At 44.9% G+C, this 13,894-nt stretch overlaps 1 protein-coding gene across 1 annotated transcript; it reads left to right on the top strand.

Moving 5' to 3' along the window:
* Positions 1 to 495: 495 nt before the first annotated feature.
* Positions 496 to 10,742, top strand: SPX (spexin hormone). Its single transcript, XM_040415625.1, has 6 exons — positions 496 to 516; positions 3,596 to 3,676; positions 3,765 to 3,822; positions 7,454 to 7,516; positions 8,259 to 8,345; positions 10,605 to 10,742. The coding sequence occupies exons 1-6, from the start codon at positions 511 to 513 to the stop codon at positions 10,661 to 10,663; spliced, it is 354 nt and encodes a 117-aa protein (XP_040271559.1). The 5' UTR covers positions 496 to 510; the 3' UTR covers positions 10,664 to 10,742.
* Positions 10,743 to 13,894: the final 3,152 nt, after the last annotated feature.

Below are 13,894 nucleotides of genomic sequence, written 5' to 3'. Positions count from 1 at the left end.
AAATACATACGGTCGTGTGCATGAGCCCTAACTGTGATGGTGTAAAGATTTATAGGCTCCATGAATATCTGTATTTGGGGAGCAGATCATTCCATCTCCAGGTCTGAATCACACTTGGGGAACGTCAGGGCATCTCCTGCATCTCTACTGATTATCCTTGACATCTTGATATACAATCACTGACCATGTCGACCCTCATTACAGCTGTCACCTTTAGCTTCCAGCTGTGGATATTGATCCCCGCACTCAGCAGTGACGTGATGATCGGAGAGACGATGAGGTTGATCTCTTCAAAATATGGAACATTTCCTCCTGTCCATCCCTCAATTACTTCTCGCAGTGCGGTGAGAACCCCCGAGGAGGCTCCGTCCCAACGTCGAGTCCATCACCGTAGCTGACAAGATCAATCCCTGGCACAGTGGACAGGAGGAGACTCCACCCACAGGACATTTAAAACCCCGACCGAAGTAGCGGTGTCACACAGAAAGAGTGGTCACACTGCCAGGGAACATGAAGGTGAGTGTCCTCTAAGATCCTAAACTCTGCTCCATCTGCACAAGATGCACAGAGACGGCGACCTTTAGACTTCTAATTTCTAGGACACAATGTGACAACGTACAGCAGGAAACAGAGGAAGAGGAGGAAAGTCACAGAATGTTCACCCAGATCTTATGTATTTTTTCTGCCTTTTTCTTTTCGTTGATCTGGACTCATTCCCATCAGAATATGGATGCTTTCACACAGTGTTTGGTCAGTGATCTCCATCAGTGATTTTAAACCAGGAGTGAAGACTATACATAGATAAAATATTTTCTCCTGTTCTGTATTTTTTAACATGGTTTTGGCTCACAATCGCTAATGGAAATCACTGACCAAACACTGATCAAACCCTGACTGTGTGAAGTCAGCCTAAGGCTACATGCACACGAACGTTGTTTGTTTCCGTGTCCGTTCTGTTCTTTTTTTTTGTGGATAGGATGCGCACCCATTCATTTCAATGGGTCCTCAAAAAATGCGGACAGCAACACCGTGTGCTGTCCGCATCAGTATGTCTGTTCCGTAGCCCCGGAAAAAAAATAGAACATGTCCTATTGTTGTCCGTTTAAGGCATTGTTACAATGGATCCTCAAAAAAACGGATGGCATACGGATGCGGACCACAAAACACATACGGTCATGTGCATGTAGCCTAACTCTGCAGGTGGAGATGGATGTCTTGTCACATTAGTTTATAATATCACAATTTCTTTTTGGTCTTGGTCAGGACTCTCAGGAGCTGAAGGTGACGCAGAGTGAACGCTGTGTGCAGGAGGCGATAAGAGTGTATTTGGAGTCATTTATATGTCTCACTGATTTGCGCTGGGTACATTGGTTTACTTTATTTGGTGAAGGTGGATTCATTGGGGGAGATTTATCAAGCTGGTGTGAAGTAGAACTGGCTTAGTTGCCCATAGCAACCAATCAGATTCCACCTTTCATTTTTCAGAGATCCTTTGGAGAATGAAAGGTGGAATCTGATTGGTTTCTATGGGCAACTAAGCCAGCCATTGTATATTTATGACTTTATAAAGCTGCTCTATATTTTACTTCAGATATTTCGCAGCAATAAAATTGGTTGTACAGATGGAGATCACCACAGTGACTTGACCTCTGTGATATTCTAGAGGTTGCGGGTTGGGTGACCTGTCAGGGGGGTTAGTTAGAGTAGACCAGAGGACCAAGATTTGGCTTCCTTCTTTATAATTACAGCTGTCAACAATTTAATAGACATATTGATTAACCCCTCGTCTCCTGTTGCATGAGATGTTCTTCCCTTTGTCAATGATTCTGTCATTGCAGGACATAAAGTTAATTACCTGAAATGACTGACAACAGAGAGCAATATACTGTACTTACCTGACTTAGGGCCCATTTACACGGGCGTATTATAGGGACAATGGTCATGAATGAATCTTCGCTCGTTCCTGATAATTGCCCCATGTAATGCCTCATTCACACGTCAGTGTTCAGTCAGTGATTTCCATCAGTGGTTTTGAACCAAAATCAGGAGCGACTCTAAACACAGAACAGGAGCAGAACTTTCCCTTATACCTTATGTCTGTGGAGGCGCCAATCCTGGTTTTGGCTCACACCAAAACACTGACGTGTAAATTAGACTAAGGGCTGTTTCACACGAGCGGATGCCGTGCGTGACATCCACTCCGTGAATGACAGCCAAGACCCGATGCAGACTGCAGAAGCACGGAGCATTAACATGATTGATAATGCTCCGTGCCTCTCTGTGATCTCTTTACTACGAAATCACAGTGACAACTTTATCTCACTGTGATTTCGTAGTAAAGAGATCACAGAGAGGCACTGAGCATTATCAGTCATGTTACTGCTCCGTGCTTCTGCAGTCTGCATCGGGTCTTGGCTGTCATTCACGGAGCGGATGTCACGCACGGCATCCGCTCGTGTGAAACAGCCCTAAGGCTACATGCACACGACTGTATGTATTTTGCGGTACACAAATTGCGGATCCGAAAAAAAAAGGGATGACGTCCGTATGGCATCCGTTTTTTTGTTTGCGGATCCGTTTTTTTATTTCGCTGAGCTCTGGAATGGACATACTGATGCGGACAGCACACGTGCATTTTTTTGCGGACCCATTGAAATGAATGGGTCCGCATCCTATCCGGCAAAAAAAATGGAACGGACACGGAAACAAACAATGTTTGTGTGCATGTAGCCTTAGGGTCATGCACACGACCGTATACATTTTGTGGTACTCAAAACACGGATCCCCAAAAGATGCGGATGACGTCTGTGTGCATTACGTATTTTGCGGAACGGCCAGCCCCTAATAGAACAGTACTATTCTTGTCCGTAATGCGGACAATAATAGGACATGTTTTTTATTCGTGCTGAACAGACATACAAAAAACGGAATATACACGTAGAGACTACAGTTTTTTTTTTTTGCGGACCCATTGAAATTAATGGTTCTGCATATAGTCTGCAAAAAAAAACAAAACGGAACGGACACGGATAGAAAATACGTGCCACCAATCACCCGACAAATGGACAAAAGGCTGGTTTGTTGGGCGATCTGTCCTTTACACATCACATAAAATCCTCGTTCGTCGTCGGTAATATATTGTCCTGTGTAAAGAGGAATGTGCTACTGGCCAACAATAAATGTTCATTTCCATGCAGAGAGGAAGATTAATGCATGTTAATGCCGTTCACAGGGAGATTAGATGGTGAACTTCTGAGGTCAGGTACCGTAGGAATAACGGTCAGCCGCCCCCCTGTACTGATGCATGCTCAGCTTGGCCAAGTGTGTATGTGTTTTCAATGGTGAGAGAAAAGAAAGCATGAGCTTCAGCTGCCAGGCAGCTCTTATCCCCTGAGAGAACAAAAAGATCAGACGAAAAAAAATCAGTTTGTCCGATCTCCTTCTCTTCCCCGACATCATCTGTCAGGGGAGAGTCGGGAGCTCCCCACACACATTCGTTTGATAGCCAATGATACTGAGATGATACGGACTAATAACACAATATATCATATCCTTGGCTTGCATTGCTTATTCATCTCATCTGTGATTCTTCCAGGACTCTGGTCCCATCACTGCCTGCACCCTGATCCTGCTGATGAGCAGCTCCGTCATCCCCTGCTCCGGGGGTCTCCCGCAGGTAGGAGGACACTCTACATCCATTGCTCAGCTCCTTCTGCCACTGCCACTTCCTAATCTCTTTCCATATTTCTTTTCTCTGTGACAAGAGTCATTTCCAGAGACGAAATTGGACCCCGCAGGCCATGCTGTACTTAAAGGGGGCACGTGAGTGACGCTTCTCCCCTTATAATAGAGAGCACTTATCTACTACAATAGGGAGACAGAAAATGCATAACAGGGGCCCCGGGCCCTCACACTCACAACTGTGTGTTAGTGATGTATGAAGAGTGGGCAGGTGCTGTTACCTATCCCAGATAGTCCTTTATACCAGATTTCTACATAACAATATTTTTGTCTAGAGGTGTTACTCCAGTTTTTGTCACACTGCCACCTTTTTTGTAAGTTTTTAAAAAGTCGCAGTTGATAAATCTGGAATAGCCTAATTGATATAGTTATGCACAACCACTTTTCAAAAGTGTCGAGATTGGGGTATTTGCCTAAAAATGGTGTACACTAAAATGTGCAACCTTTTTCTGCCAGAATTCTGGTAGAAAGGGAATGATCATTTCCCCCTGAATATATGCAGTTCACTTTAAATCGCCCTGATCATCATCACCACCATCATCATAATCATACAGTACATGGACGATCCTTGCACAGCTCCCAGGTTTCTGGAAGAAGATAGGAGATTAGGTTACTTGTGCTGCACAGTGCCCAGAGTACCATGGTATGCCCAAGTGGATTCCTAACCACTTTGTCTGGATCAGTAATGGGATCGAAGTTCTAAGAGTACGGCTGGTGCTACATGGCGATTTTGGCTGTAGCACCTGTCACATGACCAAAGATCACTGTGTACATTCACGCGATCATACGTATTTTGCAGTCTGCAAAATATGGATGGCGTCCGTGTTGCATCTGTTTGTTTTTTTGTTGCACACCAATTGATCTCAGTGGGTCAGCGAACCGCATTTTGCAGCCAAGTATAGGACAGGCTCTATCTTTTTTCTTTTGCAGAATGGACATATGGATGCGGAAAGCACACGAGTGATCACAGATCACTGGTCCACAGGAAAAACAGATGCCACACGGACAGCATTTTGCGGATCCAGGTTTTGTGGACCGCAAAATGCATACGTTGTGTGAATGTACCGTAACAGTGCAGCCATTGAACTGAACGGGTTCGCAGAGCGACTCGCAAGTTGCCGCAATCCCAGTATCCAGCAGTGTTGGATATTTTGTGGTTCTAGGGTTGCAGTTGTTACAATCTGTGAGTGAGGCTACATGCACACGACCGTTGTGTGTTTTGCGGTCCGCAAAACACGGATGGTGTCCGTGTGCGTTCTGCAACTTTCGGAACGGCACGGACAGCCTTTAATATAACTGCCTATTCTTGTCCGCAAAGCGCGGACAAGAATAGGACAGGTTATATTTTTTTTTGCGGACCACGGAACGGAGCAACGGATGCGGACATCACACGGAGTGCTGTCCGCATCTTTTGCGGCCCCATTGAAGTGAATGGGTCTGCATCCGAGACACCAAAACTGCGGCTCGGAAGCGGACCAAAACAACGGCCGTGTGCATGAGGCCTAACTATGCGACCCCGTTCATTTCAGTGGCTGCACTGCTACACATCAATCTTTGGTCATGGAATGGGTGTTGTGGCCAAGATACTCGTGTAGCCCTGGTTTTACCCCTCTCTGACATTTATCCATGTGCTCTCCCCTGCTTGAATTTAATGAGCACATGCCTCCACCATACTACAGTAGGTAAGTGAACAATATCAGTTTTGTGCCAAACAGTGTCATATAGAGCAAATATATACAGGGAGTGCAGAATTATTAGGCAAGTTGTATTTTTGAGGATTAATTTTATTATTGAACAACAACCATGTTCTCAATGAACCCAAAAAACTCATTAATATCAAAGCTGAATATTTTTGGAAGTAGTTTTTAGTTTGTTTTTAGTTTTAGCTATTTTAGGGGGATATCTGTGTGTGCAGGTGACTATTACTGTGCATAATTATTAGGCAACTTAACAAAAAACAAATATATACCCATTTCAATTATTTATTTTTACCAGTGAAACCAATATAACATCTCAACATTCACAAATATACATTTCTGACATTCAAAAACAAAACAAAAACAAATCAGTGACCAATATAGCCACCTTTCTTTGCAAGGACACTCAAAAGCCTGCCATCCATGGATTCTGTCAGTGTTTTGATCTGTTCACCATCAACATTGCGTGCAGCAGCAACCACAGCCTCCCAGACACTGTTCAGAGAGGTGTACTGTTTTCCCTCCTTGTAAATCTCACATTTGATGATGGACCACAGGTTCTCAATGGGGTTCAGATCAGGTGAACAAGGAGGCCATGTCATTAGATTTTCTTCTTTTATACCCTTTCTTGCCAGCCACGCTGTGGAGTACTTGGACGCGTGTGATGGAGCATTGTCCTGCATGAAAATCATGTTTTTCTTGAAGGATGCAGACTTCTTCCTGTACCACTGCTTGAAGAAGGTCTTCCAGAAACTGGCAGTAGGACTGGGAGTTGAGCTTGACTCCATCCTCAACCCGAAAAGGCCCCACAAGCTCATCTTTGATGATACCAGCCCAAACCAGTACTCCACCTCCACCTTGCTGGCGTCTGAGTTGGACTGGAGCTCTCTGCCCTTTACCAATCCAGCCATGGGCCCATCCATCTGGCCCATCAAGACTCACTCTCATTTCATCAGTCCATAAAACCTTAGAAAAATCAGTCTTGAGATATTTCTTGGCCCAGTCTTGACGTTTCAGCTTGTGTGTCTTGTTCAGTGGTGGTCGTCTTTCAGCCTTTCTTACCTTGGCCATGTCTCTGAGTATTGCACACCTTGTGCTTTTGGGCACTCCAGTGATGTTGCAGCTCTGAAATATGGCCAAACTGGTGGCAAGTGGCATCTTGGCAGCTGCACGCTTGACTTTTCTCAGTTCATGGGCAGTTATTTTGCGCCTTGGTTTTTCCACATGCTTCTTGCGACCCTGTTGACTATTTTGAATGAAACGCTTGATTGTTCGATGATCACGCTTCAAAAGCTTTGCAATTTTAAGAGTGCTGCATCCCTCTGCAAGATATCTCACTATTTTTGACTTTTCTGAGCCTGTCAAGTCCTTCTTTTGACCCATTTTGCCAAAGGAAAGGAAGTTGCCTAATAATCATGCACACCTGATATAGGGTGTTGATGTCATTGGACCACACCCCTTCTCATTACAGAGATGCACATCACCTAATATGCTTAATTGGTAGTAGGCTTTCGAGCCTATACAGCTTGGAGTAAGACAACATGCATAAAGTGGATGATGTGGTCAAAATACTCATTTGCCTAATAATTCTGTACAGGGTGTAGACATACTGTGCTCCCATATAGCCATAGAGTGCCATTCAGTGTCCACACATAAAGTGCTAATATGGTGCTAATAACAAATGTTATAGTGTGATATAAATGTTATAAAGTGATATAAATGTTATAAAGTGATATAAATGTTATAGTGTGATATAAATGTTATAAAGTGATATAAATGTTATAATGTGATATAAATGTTATAAAGTGATATAAATGTTATAAAGTGATATAAATGTTATAATGTGATATAAATGTTATAAAGTGATATAAATGTTATAATGTGATATAAATGTTATAAAGTGATATAAATGTTATAAAGTGATATAAATGTTATAATGTGATATAAATGTTATAAAGTGATATAAATGTTATAATGTGATATAAATGTTATAATTCACTCCTTGTGTTCTGCAGAAGGTCGCCGCTTCATCTCAGATGAGAGTCAGAGGAAAGACTTGTACGACCGGCTGCAGCTCGGTAATAAGCGGGTCTTCTACATTTTGTTCCAGAAAGCTCCCTAAAGGAATAAAATATCCGTAGCAATCATTTCTGCCACTCAGTGTTGTCTTCTTCTAGAGGCGGACCACCAAACAGTAGTACAAATAATAATGTGTGGTAACAATGTATACCGCACCAAACTAACAAAACCACACATATAGTTGAAATGCATACTACGTCGGGGGGTGGCCCCCCCCGGGCACTCGGTCTGTATTTTACTTATCCAGTATGTATCTGGTTACCCACTTTTCCGCCTGTGTTTGGTGAACATACTATGGCTGTGCACTTTTATGCCCCTGTTGGTTCATATTTTTATGTGTATTTTTATGTGATTGAATCCATTACAGGGGCTGCATATAAGATCCCATATCAGGATCAGGTGGATATGATATCGATTGTTATCTGCATAACTTATTGCCCATGTGTATCACTACCCCATTAATGTATGCAAGGGGATTTCGTTTTTTGGCTTGTACAGACCTAGAGTCTGGTTGGGGCACCATTTTACATAGCGCTCATCTGCATGCAATTTGTAATTGATTTTATCTAATCACTGTATGTCTAATTTTGATATAATACATTAAAGTATGCATTTCAACTATATGTGTGGTTTTGTTCGTTTCTTCTAGAGGTGGCAAATACTGGGCAGTATAGGGTGATTATTGTACTTGTGATTCTCTATATATTCAGCTGATATTCTATAAACCATGTTGTTTTCCAGAGACCCGGAGCCGGAACTCCAGCCCAATCACAATATCGGAGGCAGCTGCCATGTTCCTCAGCTCTCTGCAAAAAGCTCAGGAGGAAGGTATAGTGATTTCTGTACTGTATGTCATGTGACTACCTCACCTGGAGGGGGGAGCAGTGCAAGTTTTGGGAGTAGTTAGAGACATATTGAGTAAATATTAGCATATTAGTGACACTCCAACACATGTGATAAAAGAGTTTTCACAGCCTGTAGTATACTCCAGAGCTGCACTCACTATTCTACTGGTGGAGTCCCTGTACATACATTATTGATAATGTACTCATCCTAAGTTGCATCTGGTATTATACTCTAGAGCTGCACTCACTGTTCTGCTGATGGAGTCACTGTGCACATACATTACATTACTTATCTTGTACTGATCCTGAGTTACATCAGTATGTGCTGATCCTAGGTTACATTAGCATTATAATCCAGAACTGCAATCACTATTCTACATTTTATTACTGGCCCTGAGTTACATCCTGTATTGTACTCCAGAGCTGCCCTCACTATTCTGCTGGTGAAGACAATTATATATCCTATACTAATCCTGAGTTACACCTGTACTGTACTCCAGAGCTGCACTCACTGTTTGGCTGGTGGAGTTTGTTAGTAGTTAGATTACATTACTTACTTATTCTGTACTGATCCGGGGATATATCTTGTAATACACTCAATAACTCAATAACATACAGTACAGACCAAAAGTTTGGACACACCTTCTCATTCAAAGAGTTTTCTTTATTTTCATGACTATGAAGGCATCAAAACTATGAATTAACACATGTGGAATTATATACATAACAAACAAGTGTGAAACAACTGAAAATATGTCATATTCTAGGTGCTTTAAAGTAGACACCTTTTCTTTTGAATACTGCTTTGCACACTCTTGGCATTCTCTTGATGAGCTTCAAGAGGTAGTCCCCTGAAATGGTCTTCCAACAGTCTTGAAGGAGTTCCCAGAGATGCTTAGCACTTGTTGGCCCTTTTGCCTTCACTCTGCGGTCCAGCTCACCCCAAACCATCTCGAAACCAGCTCACCCCAAACCATCACTCTCCTTCATGGTCAAATAGCCCTTACTTTCAAAGTTTTCCCAATTTTTCGGCTGACTGACTGACCTTCATTTCTTAAAGTAATGATGGCCACTCGTTTTTCTTTACTTAGCTGCTTTTTTCTTGCCATTATACAAATTCTAACAGTCTATTCAGTAGGACTATCAGCTGTGTGTCCACCTGACTTCTCCTCAACGCAACTGATGGTCCCAACCCCATTTATAAGGCAAGAAATCCCACTTATTAAACCTTACAGGGCACACCTGTGAAGTGAAAACCATTTCAGGGGACTACCTCTTGAAGCTCATCAAGAGAATGCCAAGAGTGTGCAAAGCAGTAATCAAAGCAAAAGGTGGCTACTTTGAAGAACCTAGAATATGATATATTTTCAGTTGTTTCACACTTGTTTGTTATGTATATAATTCCACATGTGTTAATTCATAGTTTTGATGCCTTCAGTGTGAATCTACAATTTTCATAGTCATGAAAATAAAGAAAACTCTTTCAATGAGAAGGTGTGTCCAAACTTTTGGTCTGTACTGTATGTAACATGTGTACACAGTGACTCCACCAGCAGAATAGTGAGTGCAGCTCTGCAGTATAATACAGGATGTAACTAGAGATCAGTACAGGATAAGTAATGTATGTACACAGTGACTTCACCAGCAGAATAGTGAGTGAAGCTCTGGAGTATAATACAGGATGTAACTCAGGATCAGTACATGATAAGGCCGCATTCACACATACATGGATTTTCGCGGACCACGGTGCATGAAAACCTGGCCTGCTGTCCTGCTGAGTGCAGGAGCGCATGGCATCATTGGTTGCTATGACGCTGTGCGCTGTCGCTGTACAAGTAATACACTCGTATAGATCATATGAGTAAATTACTGTACAGCGGCGGCACGAAGCACACAGCGTCATAGTAATCAATGACGCCGTGCGCTCCTGCACTCGGCAGGATGGGTTTTCATGGACCGTGGTCCGTGAAAATCCACGTATGTGTGAATGCTGCCTTAGGAAGTCAACCAGAAGAATAGTGAGTGCAGCTCTAGAGTATAATGCAGAATGTAACTTAGGATAAGTGATGTAATATATGTTCACAATGACTCCACCAGCAGAATAGTGAGTGCAGCTCTGGAGTATTAACATGTTAACAATTTCTCTATAAGTTAGCACAAGGAAGCTGCTGATACATTGTTATGGATGTGAATCATATCCGGATAATTAAGCCATGTTACATTTACTGGTGTTTCTCTTTAGCTGAAGATGGCGCCATGGACCATGAGGGATACCTGCCAGAGCCTTTATTCAGCTGGTGATTGTGCCACTTGTCCTCTTCTCTGGTGACAGGCAGTTCCCATATGTTATCTGTTTTATCATGGTCCTCGCATGCCAGGATCGAGGCAACATTACCGCTCTGCCATGATCATGTCACTGGACTCTGCAGTCTTTCGTTTTGTTCATTGATACTTTGCTTCCTTTTTACTTTCTCTGAAGATCAGCAAACAGCAACAATATAATAAGGACAATGTACAAAGTGTAATATTTTCTATCCACAGATCTCAAACAATAAAGTTCATGTGAAATATTTTGGTTACATTTTGGGGACTCATTGTTACTAATATGTGAGACACCTATAGATAGGACCCTGCTGGAAACCAGTAGATAGGACCCTGCCGATAACCAGTTGATAGGACCCTGCCGGAAACCAGTAGATTAGGACCATGCCACACACCTGTAGATAGGACCCTGCCGCACACCTGTAGACAGGACCCTGCCGATCACTTGTAGATAGTACTCTGCCGGAAACTAGTAGATAGGACCCTGCTGGAAACCAGTAGATAGGACCCTGCCGATAACCAGTAGATAGGACCCTCCCGGAAACCAGTAGATTAGGACCATGCCACACACCTGTAGATAGGACCCTGCCGCACACCTGCAAATAGGACCCTGCTGCACACCTGTAGATAGTACCTTGACGGACACCAGTAGATAGGACCCTGCCAGACACCAGTAGATAGGACCCTGCCGGTCACTTGTACATAGGACCCTGCAGGACACCAGTAGATAGGACCCTGCCGCTCACCTGTAGATAGGACACTGCCAAACACCTGTACATAGGACACTGCCGAACACCTGTACATAGGACACTGACGAACACCTGTACATAGGACACTGCCGATCACCTGTAGATAGGACCTTGCCACACACCTGTAGATAGGACCCTGCCGCACACCTGTAGACAGGACCCTGCCGATCACTTGTAGATAGTACTCTGCCGGAAACTAGTAGATAGGACCCTGCCGGACACCAGTAGACAGGACCCTGCCACACACCTGTAGAAAGGACCCTGCCGATCACTTGTAGATAGGACTCTGCTGGAAACTAGTAGATAGGACCCTGCCTGACACCAGTAGATAGGACCCTGACGGACACCAGTAGATAGGACCCTGACGAACGCCTGTAGACAGGACCCTGTTGCACACCTATAGACAGGACCCTGCCGATCACTTGTAGACAGGACTCTGCCGGACACCAGTACATAGGACCCTTCCGGTCACCAGTAGATAGGACCATGGCGGACACCAGTAGATAGGACCCTGCTGGTCACTTGTACGTAGGACCCTGCCGGACGCCTGTAGACAGGACCCTGCCGGACGCCTGTAGACAGGACCCTGCCGGACGCCTGTAGACAGGACCCTGCCGGACACCAGTAGACAGGACCCTGCCGCACACCTGTAGAAAGGACCCTGCCGATCACTTGTAGATAGGACTCTGCTGGAAACTAGTAGATAGGACCCTGCCGGACACCAGTAGATAGGACCCTGACGGACACCAGTAGATAGGACCCTGACGAACGCCTGTAGACAGGACCCTGCCGGACACCTGTAGACAGGAACCTGCAGGACACCTGTAGAAAGGACCCTGCCGATCACTTGTAGATAGGACTCTGCTGGAAACTAGTAGATAGGACCCTGCCGGACACCTGTAGATAGGACCCTGCCGGACACCTGTAGACAGGACCCTGCAGGACACCAGTAGATAGGACACTGCCGGACACCTGTACATAGGACACTGCCGATCACCTGTAGATAGGACACTGCCGGACACCTGTACATAGGACACTGCCGGACACCTGTAGATAGGACACTGCTGGACACCTGTACATAGGACACTGCCGATCACCTGTAGATAGGACACTGCCGGACACCAGTAGATAGGACCCTGTTGCACACCTATAGACAGGACCCTGCCGATCACTTGTAGACAGGACTCTGCCGGACACCAGTACATAGGACCCTTCCGGACACCAGTAGATAGGACCATGGCGGACACCAGTAGATAGGACCCTGCTGGTCACTTGTACGTAGGACCCTGCCAGACGCCTGTAGACAGGACCCTGCCGGACGCCTGTAGATAGGACCCTGCCGGACGCCTGTAGACAGGACCCTGCCGCACACCTGTAGAAAGGACCCTGCCGATCACTTGTAGATAGGACTCTGCTGGAAACTAGTAGATAGGACCCTGCAGGACACCAGTAGATAGGATCCTACTGCGCACCTGTAGACAGGACACTGCCGGACACCTGTACATAGGACACTGCCAATCACCTGTACATAGGGCCTCGCCACACACCTGTAGATAGGACCCTGCCGCACACCTGCAGATAGGACCCTGCCGCACACCTGTAGACAGGACCCTGCCGATTACTTGTAGATAGGACTCTTCCGGACACCAGTAGATAGGACCATGGCGGACACCAGTAGATAGGACCCTGCTGGTCACTTGTACGTAGGACACTGCCGGACGCCTGTAGACAGGACCCTGCCGCACACCTGTAGAAAGGACCCTGCCGGGCACATGTAGACAGGACCCTGCAGGACACCAGTAGAAAGGACCCTGCCGCACACCTGTAGATAGGACACTGCCGGACACCTGTACATAGGACCTTGCCGCACACCTGCAGATTGGACCCTGCCAGACACCTGTAGATAGGACCCTGCCGATCACTTGTAGATAGGAGTCTGCCGGACACCATTAGATAGGACCCTGACTGTCACCTGTAGATAGGGCACTGCCGGACACCTGTAGATAGGACAGTGCAGACACCTGTTGATAGGACGCTGCCACATACCTGTAGATATCTGGAAACCTGTATATAGTAGACCTCTGCTAGACAATTGTAGATAGAACCCTGCCAGAAACCTGTAGATTGTACTGTGCTAGACACTTGTACATAGGATCCTGCCTAACACCTGTAGACAGAATAAGCCAGACATATGTAGATGAGGACATCTATAGAGAAGACCTTACCAGAAACCTATAAATAGGACCCTACTTAATACTTGTATATAACACCCTGCCATACATCTGTTACCTAGCCAGCAGGGGTGTAACTACGACTACTATGGGGCCCAGGGCAAGAGGGGTCCCAGTCTTAGTTGGGATTATCTCCTCTTCTACTGGAGGTGAAAACTTGGTCAGAACTGTACCCTAAAGGAACAGCTTTTAGCAAATGAAGCAATGAAAAAATGGCCCAAAGTTCATTG

The sequence above is a fragment of the Bufo bufo genome, chromosome 1 (genome assembly GCF_905171765.1).
Source record: "Bufo bufo chromosome 1, aBufBuf1.1, whole genome shotgun sequence".
Taxonomy (NCBI): domain Eukaryota; kingdom Metazoa; phylum Chordata; class Amphibia; order Anura; family Bufonidae; genus Bufo; species Bufo bufo.
This window is presented reverse-complemented; position numbering and strand designations above follow the sequence as displayed.

What these genes read in the sequence shown, in the direction of transcription:
- SPX (XM_040415625.1), top strand. An exon ending in GTACGACCGGCTGCAGCTCG is followed by an intron (nt 7,517 to 8,258) that starts GTAATAAGCGGG and finishes GTTGTTTTCCAG; the next exon opens with AGACCCGGAGCCGGAACTCC. An exon ending in GCAAAAAGCTCAGGAGGAAG is followed by an intron (nt 8,346 to 10,604) that starts GTATAGTGATTT and finishes GTTTCTCTTTAG; the next exon opens with CTGAAGATGGCGCCATGGAC.